The sequence below is a fragment of the Euprymna scolopes genome, chromosome 12 (genome assembly GCF_053919585.1).
Source record: "Euprymna scolopes isolate OS-2025 chromosome 12, ASM5391958v1, whole genome shotgun sequence".
Classification (NCBI taxonomy): domain Eukaryota; kingdom Metazoa; phylum Mollusca; class Cephalopoda; order Sepiida; family Sepiolidae; genus Euprymna; species Euprymna scolopes.
Genome location: NC_136493.1, coordinates 78,853,190 through 78,869,245, shown reverse-complemented (window position 1 = coordinate 78,869,245; position 16,056 = coordinate 78,853,190). Strand labels below are relative to the sequence as shown.

Genomic DNA, 16,056 nt, shown 5'->3' with positions numbered 1-16,056 from the left:
AAGAGAATATTCTTTTAATTCTTTTGACTTTCGGGTATATATCCGACACAGTTAGCCACACTTAATCAACCGAGAACCACACCCGTCTATATAAAAACATATAAGATATTAACGGATATATACTCAAGAGTTAAAACAATGAAAAGAATATGCTGTTGTCACAGCCCTAGTTATAATTTATTCTTTCCACACACTGCGGAATTGTTGGACTAAATAAACATTTAGTTACACTGCTGAAAAAAAAAATGATAAAACAATTCATATCCTTTTTTTAAACCATTTATTCCGGGTAATGAGGGGCATGAGAATACGGGCGTTTATTTGATTTAAGAGTTGCTTTCCTCTTGTTAACTTTCGTTGGCCTCGAAACAAATCATATTGCCACTGAAGGATAAGGGACTACTGTGATAAAAGCCAAATTTATAGGGGGTCAACATACATTCGGAGGTGGCAACAATATATTTGTACAGTTATATTTAAATTTATGCATATTGGCACTATCGGAAAAACATGGGTCAGAAAAAGAATTCTAAAGGTAAGTAGTCTGACGAAAGAAGCTATAGGAGTAGGAAATCGTCCGGTATTTAGGGACGTCTGTCGTGAAGGTATGGGATTTTCTGCTAGTCGGACGGGTCGGCGCATTTACTTTAGAAGGGATATTAATGCAGTAAGTTCATCGGAGCATATTCCGTGTAAGTACTTGTAAAACATGCACATGGATCCAACACTGCGACCATACAACATAGATTGGAGCTTGGCAGACAGTGCGGGAGCTATTAAGTTATACACTTTTTTTGCATCTTGTCAAAGATGAAGAAGTTAGTCGTTGGTTCATCAGCCCAAATGTGATAATAATATTCCGTACACATGATAGGTTTATAGAGATATTGAGTATTGGCAGACAAGAGAAGTGTCTAGCATGGTAAAGAGAGGCTACCTTCTTTACGGCAGGCGTTAACCATTGATCTTATTTTTGTGATGATAGGCTCTCCTACTTCAGATAACAGAATGGTGACTTTACAAGTCTGTTTGGAGGCGCCAAATCTTACCAGTATTTCTATTATCCACATGTATGTACTTACACATCCCTCTACATAGTCACACACACAGCTGGCCAAACATTTTGGTCAGAGCTGTCTCACAGATGAGACTGAAACACTAAACAAGCCTGCCACAGAAATAGCAAGAAAGAGCCGGCAGAAATATACCGAAACCTTCCAAAAGAGGAGCTTTGAAGAGTGGGACCAACATCAGCGTGCAAAGTATTTTTATTGGGGAACTCTCTCAGGAATACATAGACAAAGAAGGTTCCTTGGACTGGCTCAAGAAGGGAGCCCTTCACCACGAATCAGGAAAGGGTTATAATGGTTGCTCCAGACCAGGGATTGATGACCAATGCATTCAAGAAGATGGCAGGTCTTACTAATGACAACAAATGCAGATTTTGCCACACGGAATTAGAAAGTGGGAGTCATTTGGTATCAAGTTGCAAGGTTCTTGTGACATGACGAGACATGATGGAGTATGTAAGTACCTCCACTGGGCCATCTGTAAAGAATTAAAATCCAATGTAGCAACAAATCCTGGGAACATCAACCTGAAAGAACAGTTGGAAATGACTTATATACCATACATTACGACTATATAATCCCTACAGCCACCTACTTTGAAAATGCTGCTGTAAAACCTGTTGTTTAGTTATATGGAATAAGTCAGAAAGATCTGTAACCTTGGTTGAAGTGATTGTTCCTAATGATGGAGGTCTGAACAGAGCTGAAAGGGAAAAACAGACCAAATATCAAGGTCTCATGTATGATATGAAAAGAAACTGGAATCTTTGAGAGATATCAATCATACCAGTTATTATAGGTGCCACAGAGCTTATGAAGAAGAACTTGAAGTCGTATCTAACTAATATTCCTGGTGAACCAAGTGCGAAAGAGATCCATACAATTGCACTTAAGGGAACAACGAGGATACTAAAAAGAGCTCTCGGTTGGTTTCAATAAAAAGCAGGGCAATGTTGGCAGCTTGTTTGGCTGCCCCATACCCAGCGTTACAATCTTCAAAGGAAGAACATTAAAACACACACACACACACACACACACACACACACACACACACACACACACACACACACACACACACACACACACACACATATATATCTAAAGAACTGAATGCGCTGAACGTGACAGGCCTAGAGTACGTTTCAGGATTTTCATTGAATATTGGCAATGGAAAAACGCTCGTAAATCCAAATTGACATTGTTCCCAGTTTTTCCCCTGTTAATGCTATCCTCTTACACTAAAATGGTTGTTTTATATCCCACATGTTTCATTATGTAATTATACTTATTCATTCTACTTATTGCTAATTGGAAGAAGTCAAACTCATAATAAAGTATATAGATCTGCTATGTTTAATCCCCAAAGAATCAATAGATATATTGAATATCGCAAGAAGTGAAAATACGGAACTAGGATTTGATACCTTGGAATTGTGAAAGCTAGAGTCGAAGTCGGGACTCTTGGAACTCGAGGAGTCGGAGTTGGCCCTTATACTTTCCGACTCCACAACTCTGCTTAGTACGTACACACTTAAGGAATTATAGATGCAATACATAACTTTTCAAAAATATTCTTTTTGGGCTATAATTTTACTAACATTTATCGTTATAAGAACAAAAAAAATCTTTTTCTTTACAGAGAAAAAATTTATGGCTGTTTTGGTAAATATATATTTATATACGGGAACACTCGCGCATAGATAACGCTCTTACGCACATACGCACATATATGTACTACGTACAATAACACCCGTGTCAAAATATCCCCAGCTTTATTATACGTCTTGTTGGGGATATTTAACTTGGATTAGCAATCGCTATGCTCAGCCGGAATAAATCCCCGGCAGGAACATTTCATAGAGATCACCGTTTCAACGCCCACACGTATGAAGAATGTACATGACGTCGTGATGCGACCACACGCGTACATTAAACAAAAGGAACTATGTTACGCTCCCTCGCGCAGAAATACAGTGACCAGGCTGGATTGTTCGAGAAGGCTCGTATTTAAAGATTTGCAAGTTAGTTTTCTCTTCGATTTCTCAAGAACAGCACATGTTCAGAACAACTCCATCACTGACAGACGTTAAAACCCCAGGTCCTGATATTACACACAATGCACATGAACTTTAATTCCCATCATGGAAAGTTACCACATCGAATGAGAATTTGAATCTTCCATTAAATAATCTTATTTCGAAATACTGTTCTTACGCTATGAACCGACACATGCATTCGCTTATATGATTTATGGACTGTTTCTCTCAGAAAACAACCACAATAACTTTGAGACCACGTGTGGCACTCTGATCATAAAAAAAATCAGTAATTTCAAACCTCGTGTAAATCTCACAACATTCTCACTTTGCTAATCTTCTATTATGAACATTCCACACAAGAAAACACTTATGTTGGAACAATTATAACTGATATTCTTAACATGCTGTTTACTTAATGCTGTTTATAACATGCTGTTTATTTAAACTAATATTGCTAACATGCTGTTTATTTAAACAATTTAAACTAATATTCCTAACACGTAAATAAATGATGTTTATTTCATGCTAATACAGAGACTTCGTGTTCTTTGTCGAGTGTCATTATTTTCCGGTTTCATTTTTATTTTTTTATGTAAGGATGTGAATTGGTGAAACCGTTCTATTAATTGGCGAACTTACTAAATTTACCTTTAATGATCTCGCGGATGCACTCACACTTTCGACTTCCAAAAAGTTGCAGCACATGCAACCCAGGTCCTAAGAATTGATAAATCCCAATTACAAGGTGGTTATCTTACCGAACCACATTTCCTATAAGTGGTGACTCCACCGTAAGTCCTATAACTTGAATATACAAGTATAATTATGAAGCTACGTGCCTAGTACGATACCAATTTGAAGAGACGCTTATTAGAATTTGTTTCCGTACACGAAATTCAACCACTCCTTATTATATTAATGTCTTATAAATTCTAACTCTCTCCTCCGAGCATAGGTTAGATCGTTGTTTAACTTGTTAGAAGTGTTGGATTTTCATAGGACTGATCATGTTTTGGCCTACAATTACTGCCCTTCAATGACCAATAGTGTTTAGACAAAGCGTTTGATTTTTAAAATTTTGATATTGAGAAATTTTGTCTGTGGTTATAATCATATTTTTTTAATATCAAAATTTATTCAGCAACGATAAAGAACAGTTAATAAATCAAATGCAACCCCCCCCCTCAAGTTTCATCGGATGTTTTGCTGCCGTGACGGGCCTAGGGTGAATTTTCATCAGATATCAGCAATGGAGAAACGCTCGTAAACCGAAATTAACGTTGTTCACAGTTTTTTCTGTGTGTATCATATATGTGTGTGTTTTCTCTCTCTCTCTCTCTCTCTCTCTCTCTCTCTCTCTCTCTCAATATATATATATATATATATATATATATATATATATAATTTGTATAGATTGGTTTCCTAGATGTAAATATATTGAAATCCGCCTGATTATTAAAGAATGCTCAATGGAGGACAGGGCTGATATATACTCTATTTATCATTAACATAAATAAATAAATCTTATCAATAAAATAAACAGATAATGAAGTCGCCACCAGAAAAGAAAAACAACCATAAAAACCTAAGATAGGAAAGTAACAGCGATGAGGATATAATATTACTTCAGATCAAAGCGAAAACTTAGGCCAATAAACAACCGCCAAATTAAAAGAATACCAATACCTCCCCGCTGCTACAGTTTGACCACATCTTCTGTCTATTATTTTATTTAAAAGAACCATGTGTGCATGGGCGTGTGAGTTCGTTCCCTATAAACCTCACCAAAGCTGGTTCGGTTTTTATAAAATTTCACACAAATGTACTTTATGTGTCTGGCAATGTTCTTTATGTACTTTATGTGTCTGGCAGTGTTCTTAAATAGGTTTTGTATCGGAAGATCTTCGATGAAATCGAGAATCAATAATTGAAAAAAATCCGATGAAATAAGGAACAAGCGATTTCAACCAATATACAGTCTAACATCACAAGTGCATGAGAAATTTTATCATCACAGAAACAGAAAGGCTCAGCATATAAAATCAACAGTAGGTTCTTTGGTACGAAGAGGCGTGTTCGAAATGAATGTTTCTGTTTAAAGCACACCTGAACCATGATACTTGGCGTTTTCTTGTTAAAGTCAAATTCAAGCCATTATCACCGCACAAGCAGAAGAGCTCGTCGTATAAAATCAACAGTAGGTTCTTTGATATGACAATGGCGTGCTCGAAATGAATATTTCTGTTTAGAGCAGAATTAAACCTTGATATTGACTTTTACATTTAAATACTTTTATAAAATACACCAATAAACTATCTACAGTACAATATAAACTACAATGTATTATAGACTAAGTCACTGCGGGGAGGCATGTGAGGTTTATTACCGCACCGCGAGCAGGCAATTAATCGATTTGATGGAAAAATGGTCAATTCCACTGATTTCGATGATATTAAAAATTTGAGAGTATGAAACATTCGTTGATCATCATTCAATGTCGGGCAACGTCAGATCTCTCTGCTAGTAAATATATATTGCCACTTCATCTTGCCACTTATCAAACATTAATATCGGACGTTTTTTTTAAACATAGGCATTGCGAATTGAGTAAAAACAATTCAATCTCTCCAGCAATTAACAACATTTGCATTAATTTTACATTGAAATTTCGCTTACATTCAGCAGATGCCGGACGCTAGCGTAGTGGTTAAGTGTTAGAAACACCAACGGTCAACTCACCGGTAAAGTTTCGGTCCCGATTTGGTGCACCTGCTTGTTTGATCGCACTGAATAGCGATTATACAGCAGAACAGTTTTTCTGAGGATGGCTATAAACGAACACAATTTTTTTTCGGAAACACGCATAATGCATTCGCCTAAGTGGCCAGCAGAACAGATTAGGATATGATGGTTTTCATTCGAAAGCTATAATGGTCAATAAAATAGGATAAAACTGGCTTTAGAAATAAATAAATATGAAGGATATTAGAATACTTATTTAAAATTCAATAGATATAGCCGAATACTTTTGGAGATTTATTCAGCGAGATATAGATATTTGTTTTTTTTTTGGGGGGGGGGAAGTGGTAATCTATCGACATAAACCCAAGACCTATGAACCACTAATGAAAATCATTACTTTTTTAGCTTGAAATTAGCTAATGAGACACAAACGCACTCATACTAGAAAAGATATATACATATATACGAGATTATATTTATCTTGTTCTTATTGCTTAGAACCTCTCAGTTTCCCCCTCTCTCTTAGACGCGCGCGCACACACGCACACACACACACACACACAATCTTATTTCTCTCCACCTACACGAACCAGCCCGAAGATCACGCACACGCATGCACCGGACCTATGCGTTGGCCCATTGCTAATGTCGGAGGCCAGTACGGCCATCTCGACTCCGCCAGTGGATGACATTATCGACCTAGCATCGAGCAGCCATTACGTCGATGCCACATCAAAATAACTGCATCATATCTCTCCGTTGTGCTGGTCAAGGTTTGCAGTTTTTATGCATGGAATTTCGCCTTATCTCCGACATCGAATCAATTCTTAATTCAAAGCACAATGATTAAATCGACCCTAATGCACGCTTTATTATACCATGTCCACATAACTATAAGTAACACAAACACATCTGCCTGTTTTGTGGCGAGCGTGATAGAAAGCATGGATAAGATATCAGGCTGCAATCCAAATGGTTGAATGTTTCAAATCAGTTTGAAACATTCAACATGTCTAGCGACACTGAAGATGCGTGAAACGGAAAATTGCTGTTTCTGTATGGTTATATATATATATATATATATATATATATATATATATATATGTATATATATATATATGTATGCTATGCATGTGTGTATGTATGTGTGTATGTATGTGTGTGTGTGTGTGAAAAATACCACAGAATCGCTTAGAAATAAAGCAACAATCTTATATATATATATATATATATATATATATATATATATATATATATATATATATATATATATAAAGATTGTTGCTTTTTTATGAGCGATTTTGTGGTATTTTGCTTTCACTCGCTGGGTGTTTTAAAATGCGATAAAACCCGTGCATAAGATTGTTGTGGTCCAATGGTAAAACATCATGCTACGTATCGAGCGGTGGTGAGCCCGATAAGTTTAGCAGTACTGACGAGAAGTGAAACTTCGAAACATGTCATGTCTATAGATAACTTAAGTTTATGCACGTATAAATATTTAAATAATAAATTATATATATATATATATATATATATATATATATATATATATATATATATATTATAATAAAGCCGTAATTCTGTTTATCTGTTTGATTGTTTTTTGTTGGCTTGTTCACAGTGAAAAAGCAAATATACATATATTTTATAGAGGGAATTAGACCTGGAATCTAAAGAGCAAAGTTTATTTTCATGTATTAATAAATGCATTAATACTTTTAAAATAACATTGCCCATAGTACTGTAGATATATAATAAGCTTAATGGATATATGTATCCTAGAGCTAAATTAATATTGAATAAAAAAGTTAATAATTGTGAATTATCAATCAGTTTCAAAAGGAAAAACAAACAAAATCAATTTGAGTGCACGATCGTTTCGGAAATTCAAAAACGATGTTCATTTTAATTAAAATTGAAAATAATTATTGGCATTAATTGACAAAGGTTTTTCCTTGGAACATAATCTCCTCATCAGCAAAAATGGGCGGGGGGGATTTAAGAAACCAAAATAAAACTAGCATTTTTGTCGTAAGTAAAGCGGATGTTTCTTATTAAGTTCCATAAGGAAATTTGTTTTAAGTTCAGTCAGTATATCTTTGAGTATGCTGCTGTATCTTTCTCTGTTCCACAGGCATGAAACTCTAAGATATATATACAGGGTGATCCAAAAAAGAGAGGGCATTCAGTTGTTTTTCTGAGCATTTTACAGTCAACGGAGAAAAAAGGCCAAAGACCCTATTATTTTGAAGTGATGTTTTGAATATAATAAACTAGTTATGACCAAAGTTTCATTTCATTCGGACAAAACACTAAGAAACGGGCCTAATTAGAGTTGGGGCCCGTTCTTTTGTGTCACCCTGTATATATATATATATATATATATATATATATATATATATATATATATATATATATATATATATGATTTTCAGAATGTGAGAGATATATATACACACATCTGTGTGAGATATATATATATATATATATATATATATATATATATATATATGAGATATATATATATATATACACATCTGTGTGAGATATATATATATATACATATCTGTGTGAGATATATATATATATATATATATATATATATATATATATGCTGACGACACTACTATCTATGGTAGCACATCAAAGACCGTGAACGACCAGGTACTCTCTGATTCTCCTCTAAACTTGAGCACCTGGTACAATGGGAAAAGAGGTGGCTGGTTACTCTTAATGCATCTAAAACCTAGCTTCTATTTTTACATCAACGCTATGATCCCCATCTCACATCAATTGAAATGAATGGCCCTCATCTTGGGGGGGGGGCTTCATGTTTTGACAAGCTTCTAGGCTTGACCTTTACTCCTGATCTTAAATGGAACACATAAATCAAATCCGCTGATAAGGTTGCTGGAAAAATTGTGGGATCCTTCTATCGATCAAGTAGATATCTCACTGCTTATGTAATTCTCTACCTATTCTAATTCTTCAAGGCGCAATTTCAATATACTCCAATATACTCTAACAGCATAACCTTTTCAAACCCGTCTCGAAATGTTTACTTCTGCCACATTGCAGGTTATCAAAATTAGCATATATGAATTTATTTTCAGTATTATTAATATTATTGTTATCATCATCTTGCTGTTATTTTTGCACCAATCTAATATCAAGATTTATAAATTTAGTGTAATTCATATCTAGATTAACTTCTGTATTAAAACATCCATAAAAATTTATCAAAATAGCAGCTATAATATTAGTTGCTCACTATAGTATCATTAGGATGTATAAGTTATGATAATTTACATAAGCAAATTAAAAATTTTATTAGTCGGTAGTTCATATAATATATTACAATTGGTAGAAAATTTACCTTCTTCTAAAAAAAACATTCGCTTGGTTAAAAATACTGATTCTACTGCACTGCGAATACTTAAAATGTTAATATCTTAAAATTATCTTCAAATCCTATGAATTACCTTACTTTATAATTCTATATCCCGTCTAATCGTAATAAAGAGAATGATATGCTCTGAAAGATCATCCTCACTTTTACCCTTTTGCTCTAAAAAATTATACTTTTTAATGTCAACTTATATTTAATTTAATTAACACCATTTTTTAAGATTCATCCGACTAAGTTAGTTTTATCAACATGGTATTCTAAATTTCCTAATTTCTAAGCCATAATTGTTTATATCTATCCTCCTCCCTTCCCTCTATAAGCAACACTCACTTCCCCCCTCACGTACAAAAATGCTCAAGTCCCTCTCTCATTCTCTTTTCGTCCCATTCCATCTCTTCCTCTTTAACCCAATTCGCCCCCTGTAGCTATACCCCTCCCAAAAAACTTGACCGCTGCGGTCGACCCACTTACTTAAGAATGACAGCACTTTTCACTCAAGCGGCTAATGGAAGCGAGGAGTCTAACGCTGAAGAAAGCTTGGTGCTGACTTTCTGTGTTTATTGCTGTTTTCCTTGACAATGGATCTAAATTCAACGTTTAACAGATTTTGAGTTTAAAAAAAAATGGCGACAACTTCACCAGCATCTTTTTCCAACTGTTTTAAAACTCTAAGACGGATATATACATCTTTCGATTCATAATATTTACAAAGGACAATATCACATCTTGGATTCAACCAGTCCGGTTTGGAATTTTTCTTTTCCTTTTTTTCTTGTTTTTCCTCTTTTCCTTTTCCCTCTTTCTTGTTTTCCCCTGACAAATTTTATACAGAATTTAAACAAAAAATTATGTTACACAAACACTATATGCAACGATTTTACAAGCATAATCATACATTTCATGAACACCATTATAAAATGTAGTTTCAGAAAGTGCTAAAACCAGCAGATTCTAGCTCCGCGCGCTATATATATATATATATATATATATATATATATATATATATATATATATATATATATATATATATAAGAGGTGGGTGTAGTTTGCTTGAAACTGATTAGAAGATTATATATAATCCCCGAAACAGTGTTTCATGGTAAACAACTGATGATCCCTTGAAAAAAAAAAAAAAATTGGTATTATAGTAAATTCGAGAGAGTTGATGCAGTGATTGCAGGTGATTAAATGACTTACTGACTAGATGGGTTTTTTTAACGAATGATAAAAAGTAATTTTTTGTATAGTTTCAAATGTTAAAAACTTCAAAGACTTTATATATATATATATATATATATATATATATATATATATATATATATATATAATCTTCTAATCAGTTTCGATCCTCTGACGAGAAGAACATTACATTCTTTGAAACTCTGCGGAATAAGTATATTTTACCGCCTTTTTTTATTGGAGGTATTCTATCGAAAAACGTTTGTACATGTAGATTTCTGATTTTCAATTTATATATATATATATATATATATATATATATATATATATATATATATATATATATATATATATATATATATACTAGCATGGGTGCCCGGCGTTGCTCGGGTGTTTGGAGGTGTGTGTTGGGCAAAAAAAAAAAGTGGTAGTAGGAAGGCAGGCTTGAACTCGTACCGCGAAGGAGAAAAAGAACGAGGGGAAAACCTGATGTCTTTGCTGTTACGACCACTAAAATTTCAATTGTTTATACCCAACATTGGCGGAAGGGTTCGGTAGACTTCTCAAAGGTCAAATCATTGAACTTTGACTAAACAGCCAAATTTCTTGCCGAAAACGGATTACAAAGATTTTCCCAAATCTCAGTACGCTGTATATCAAATTTCGAGTCTGTAGACTGAAAATTGACAGAGTTAAGAGTTATTGCGTAGAAAAATGTACACAGACACACACACAGACACACACACAGACACGTTCACTTTTATAGATATACTAGCATTTCCGCCCGGCGTTGCCCGGGTGTTTGGAAGTGTATGTTGACAAAAAAAAAAGCGGTCAATTTTTTTTAACTTTGACTCCTATTATGACCCGTTAACATTTATTATTTTGGGCTCAAATCAAGTTATTAAGTTAGATCCATGTACAAGGAACCTGTATCTAAAATTTCAAGCGTTTAGACCCAAAATTGGCGGAGGAGTTTGGTACAGTTCTCAAAGGTCAAATTGTTAAACTTTGACCTCTTAATCGTCAAATTTCTGGCTGATAACCGATTAAAAAGATTTTTTCAAATCTCAATACCCTGTATATCAAATTTCGAGTCTGTAGACTGAAAATCGACAGAGTTATTGTGTAGGGAAACGTACACAGAAAGACAGACACACAGACACTTTCACTTGTATATATATACTAGCATTTCAGCCCGGCGTTGCCCAGGTGTTTGGAGGTGTGTGGTGAGCCAAAAAAAACAAAAACAAAAAAAAGCAAAGTGGTAGTAGAAAGGCAGAATCGAACCCGTATCGCGAAGGAGGAAAAGACGGGAAATAACCTGACGTCTTTGCTTTTATGACCACCGCAAAACCGGAGATGATCAAGGCTAGACAATCGAAAAGAGGGGTTGACTTTCGAAAATATCGGTGGAAAAAGCGACCCCTCCTTGTAGAAAAGTGCTCAGTTGAGGGTGAAGAAATTAATGTTTTTAGCCAATTTTTCGATATTTTGTCGTCTGAAAGGTCGAGCTTAAAAACGATACTAATCTTGTTAAAATCCGTCGCCTCCGCCGAAAGTTTTAGGCAGATATGCAAACATACATACATGCATTTATATATTGGTAGCTCAAATTTTCGACCCAAACCGATTAGAAAGCTTGCCCTATCTCTGAGTACCTGTTATGTAAAATTTTAAATGTTTAGACCAGAAATTGTCTGAGTAATTTGATAGAGACCACAGAGGTCAATTCTTTTTTAAACTTTGACCCCTATTATGACCGCTTAACATTTATTGTTTTGAGCTCAAATCAAGTTATTAAGTTAGATACATGTTCAAGGAACCTATATCTAAAATTTCAATTGTTTATACTCAAAATTGGTGGAGAAGTTTTGTAGAGTTCTCAAAGGTCAAATCGTTAAATTTTGACCCCTTAACAGCCAAATTTCTGTCCAAAAATGGATTACAAAGATTTTCCCAAATCTCAGTACGCTGTATATCAAATTTCGAGCCTGTAGACTGAAAATTGACAGAGTTAAGAGTTATTGCGTAGGAAAATGTACACAGACAGACACAAAGACAAACAGACACTTTCACTTATATATATATATATATATATATATATATATATATATATATATATATATATATATATATATATAATATTATACATAAATATATGTTTATGGTCTTGACACATCAGCATGGCTAGACCTATACATATAAGTACAGGGTGGGCCAAAATAAGGGTCCTATTTTTAAAAATTCATAAATTCATGTAAGTTTTAAGAAGTGTTTTTCGGCCAAAATTTGTTTTGTTTATTTCAAAAAAATCTCGGAAGGGTCAGTCTACACACACATAAAGTTTGGTGAGTTTAACTTTTATTTTGTGGAAGTTATTCAAATTTAAAGATAGGACCCTTATTTTGGCCCACCCTGTATAATTAAAAATTAGTCAAACAATTTACAATTTAAATAAAGATACGTATTACCGAGACTGTTTTATTCCTAAAACTGAGATAAATGTTTGGTCTTGGAAATGAAATTGTTATAGTTTCTTATAGTTTCTAATAGTTTCTAATATACGAAACCGAGTTCTGTTTTCTATTATTTGTATCTGCTGTATAATATCCATTTACACTTTGATTCTATCTCCAAGCTATTTTCCATTTTTTGGAACTGTTCGTAGTGTTCCTACTATTATTGGTGCGATATTGAAGCTCTTCGTGTTGCATATCTTTTTCAGTTCCAGGTATTTACTTTGTTTTTCATCTCTTTCATCCCCATCTGTTATCTGATGGAACGGCGAAATCTACAATTTAGTCGGACTTTTCCTTCTTCTTAATATTCAATCTCCTTGCTTGGAGGAGTTTATTGCACCTTCATGTCCCAGAGGATTTTGTGATTTTTCATTTCGTCTAAAGTTTTCTAGCTTACCCCTTTCACAAATTTTCTAATCTCAAATATGAAAAGTTTCAAAGCAGAAGATACGTTAGGAATTTGCATTACAACCTTCAAGAAAATCTCATCTAACCTGATATCTCTGTACGAAATTGGCACTGACTCGAACATGACCTCTAAACGATTTTCACAATCATGGAATTTGTTGCTTTAAAAGATTTGGAAGGTATCACAGATGGCTTATTGATCCATGATTAGAATAAAGGTGTTAAATGTGTTCAGGATTCTGTTTCTTATTCGCCAAAACTCGTAGGAACCAATTAGCGACGAATTTCTATGTGTTAAGGAATATTCAACGACAATCCTGGGTCGCTCTATATTTGTTTCCGTGTATCACTTGCTCATAGGAGCGTTTTCATCTATTTCAGCTATCGTCCCTGCAATGATTAGGCTACCGTCATAGAAAATAACTCTTCTTTCTGTTTAATCGCCTACAAGCATTCCTGTCTGTGGTGTATTTAATGTCCATAATGTTTAGTCCACTCTAACAACTGATGATGAAGGTAGGTTTTGTCTGATATTTTCTTTCTTAATGTATGCGCGTTCCTGGTGCTGATGGACATTTGCAAGACTTTTTGAACTTTTTGAACTGCATATCTAACGTTCTGTCCTTTCTGGGATCTTTTGACCACTCAGTTGTTTTTTTGCACCTCAAGACAAACGCATTAGTCTCATTTTCGCTATAACTTAGTTGTTCGAATCTATGATAAGTCAGGAAGTTGTCGAATAACCCAACAAAAGCACTCTACTTAGTGACAAGTAATATGGATTTCATCCTACACGATTAACATCTGGCGTGCTGACAATAATATCGCACAAGATCAGTAAATATATTGACGAGGGCTTCGTTTCTAGGGTGATAGCTCTTCACATATTAAGCACCCTCGATAAGATTTTGAACAAAGATTAGCTTCGCAGGCTTAGTAGCTAAGGAATATCTGGAAATGCCCATTCAACAATCAAATGTTTTTTTCTCGGATAGGTCTTTAAAGTAGTTGTTGATGGACAGAAGTTAAAAGAATAGTATCAATGCCAGTGTGCCACAATGATCCGTTCTGAATCCACCTCTCTTCCTGATATTCATCAAACATCATCCAAATCATGTTCTTAGATTAGTTGTTGACATCTTCACAGAGGACACAGCCATCTACAGTGGCATTTCAAAGAGCAATGATGATCAAGACCTTTTCGATTCTCTCTTATGCCACCAGAAGCAGTGTAGAAAAACATTTTGTTTCATTTAATATTTGTAAAAACCAGCTGCTATCATTTAACCACAAACGCTCTGACCCTCATTTTGTTCCAGTTCAATAAATGGCTTTATTCCTGAGTAATTCCCCCTGATTTGATGCACTTCTAGGGTTGATCTTCACTTTAGACCTGAAATGGAAAGCATGTACAAAATCTATTTCTAATGTCTTTTGAAAAATGGTTAGATTATTCTAGCGTTTCAGAAAGTATCTTACCCGATAATCCAATCCCCTGCCTGTATAAGAACCAGATACATTCTAGGATGGAGTACTGTTGCTACTCAAACTACTGTTTCCTGTTTCGACAATGTAAAATATCTATTACGAAATCTAGTGGGAATTATCTATTATTTTCCATATAATCTCTTTATCGCAAAAATGCGGTACTCACCATTCTCTAATAATTTATCGGATTAATTAAAAGAAAATTATCGGCATAATTAAAAAAATATTTCATGGGAAATGTTTAAAATAATTTATGGGACTGCTTTAAAATATCATTCATTGTGACGAAATTTTATAAATATTTTAAATGAATGATTTAAAATATCAAATACCAAATTTAATCGAAAGTGATTGATTATATAATCACAAAATGGATTGTCAGAAGAGACCATAAAAAACGGAGAATAATCGAAACGAAATTGCTCCAGTCAAATAAGTTCAATAGCACCGACTATTTTTGGTAACAGACAAACCACGCGCTCTATGTTATAAAAAGATTACAGTTGCTGCCCTTTCTAAACTTGAATGAATTAAAAAACGAGTAAAAATGGTGTAAGTAGTTTTACAATTAATTTTTTTCTCTCTCTCTCTCTCTCTCTCTCTCTCTCTTTCTGTCTTTCTACTCGGTATTACACCTTACCATCTTTCTCTCTCCTCGCTTTTTCCCCATCTCTCTCTATTACATTCTCATTTATTATTATTATTATTATTATTATTATCATTATTGTTGTTGTTGTTGTTATTATTGTTGTTGTTATTATTATTATTGTTGTTGTGGTTGTTGTTGTTATTATTATTATTATTGTTGTTGTTGTGGTTGTTGTTGTTATTATTATTATTATTATTATTATTATTATTATTATTATTATTATTATTATTAGTTCTCTGGTATTTATGTAAAAAAAAAAGCAAAAAACAAACAAACAAAAAAAAAAAACAACAAAAAAAAAAACAGTAAACCGATAAGAAAAGAGCTGCTCTAATCTAACCCGGTAAATGCTCTCGGCAAACTTTTAGATAAAAATTCGCCTTTTTTTCCCTTCCTTACGTTGTGTTATCTTTCGTCACACAAATAATAATAATAATAATAATATTAATAATAATAATAATAATAATAATAATAATAATAATAATAATAAAACACGGCCATTTTTGTTTGCTTCATATTTTTTTCTTTCTTTTCTATTAGATTTGTG

At 33.9% G+C, this 16,056-nt stretch overlaps 1 protein-coding gene across 1 annotated transcript in view; it reads left to right on the top strand.

Annotated features, from left to right (window-relative positions):
- The first annotated feature begins 510 nt into the window (after window positions 1-510).
- Window positions 511-16,056, top strand: part of LOC145291072 (zinc finger BED domain-containing protein 5-like) — a 64,158-nt gene continuing 48,612 nt past the window's right edge. Inside the window, exon 1 of the mRNA XM_080136585.1 lies at window positions 511-535. Coding sequence (XP_079992711.1) covers window positions 511-535 — 25 coding nt within the window. The remainder of the gene's footprint in view (window positions 536-16,056) is intronic.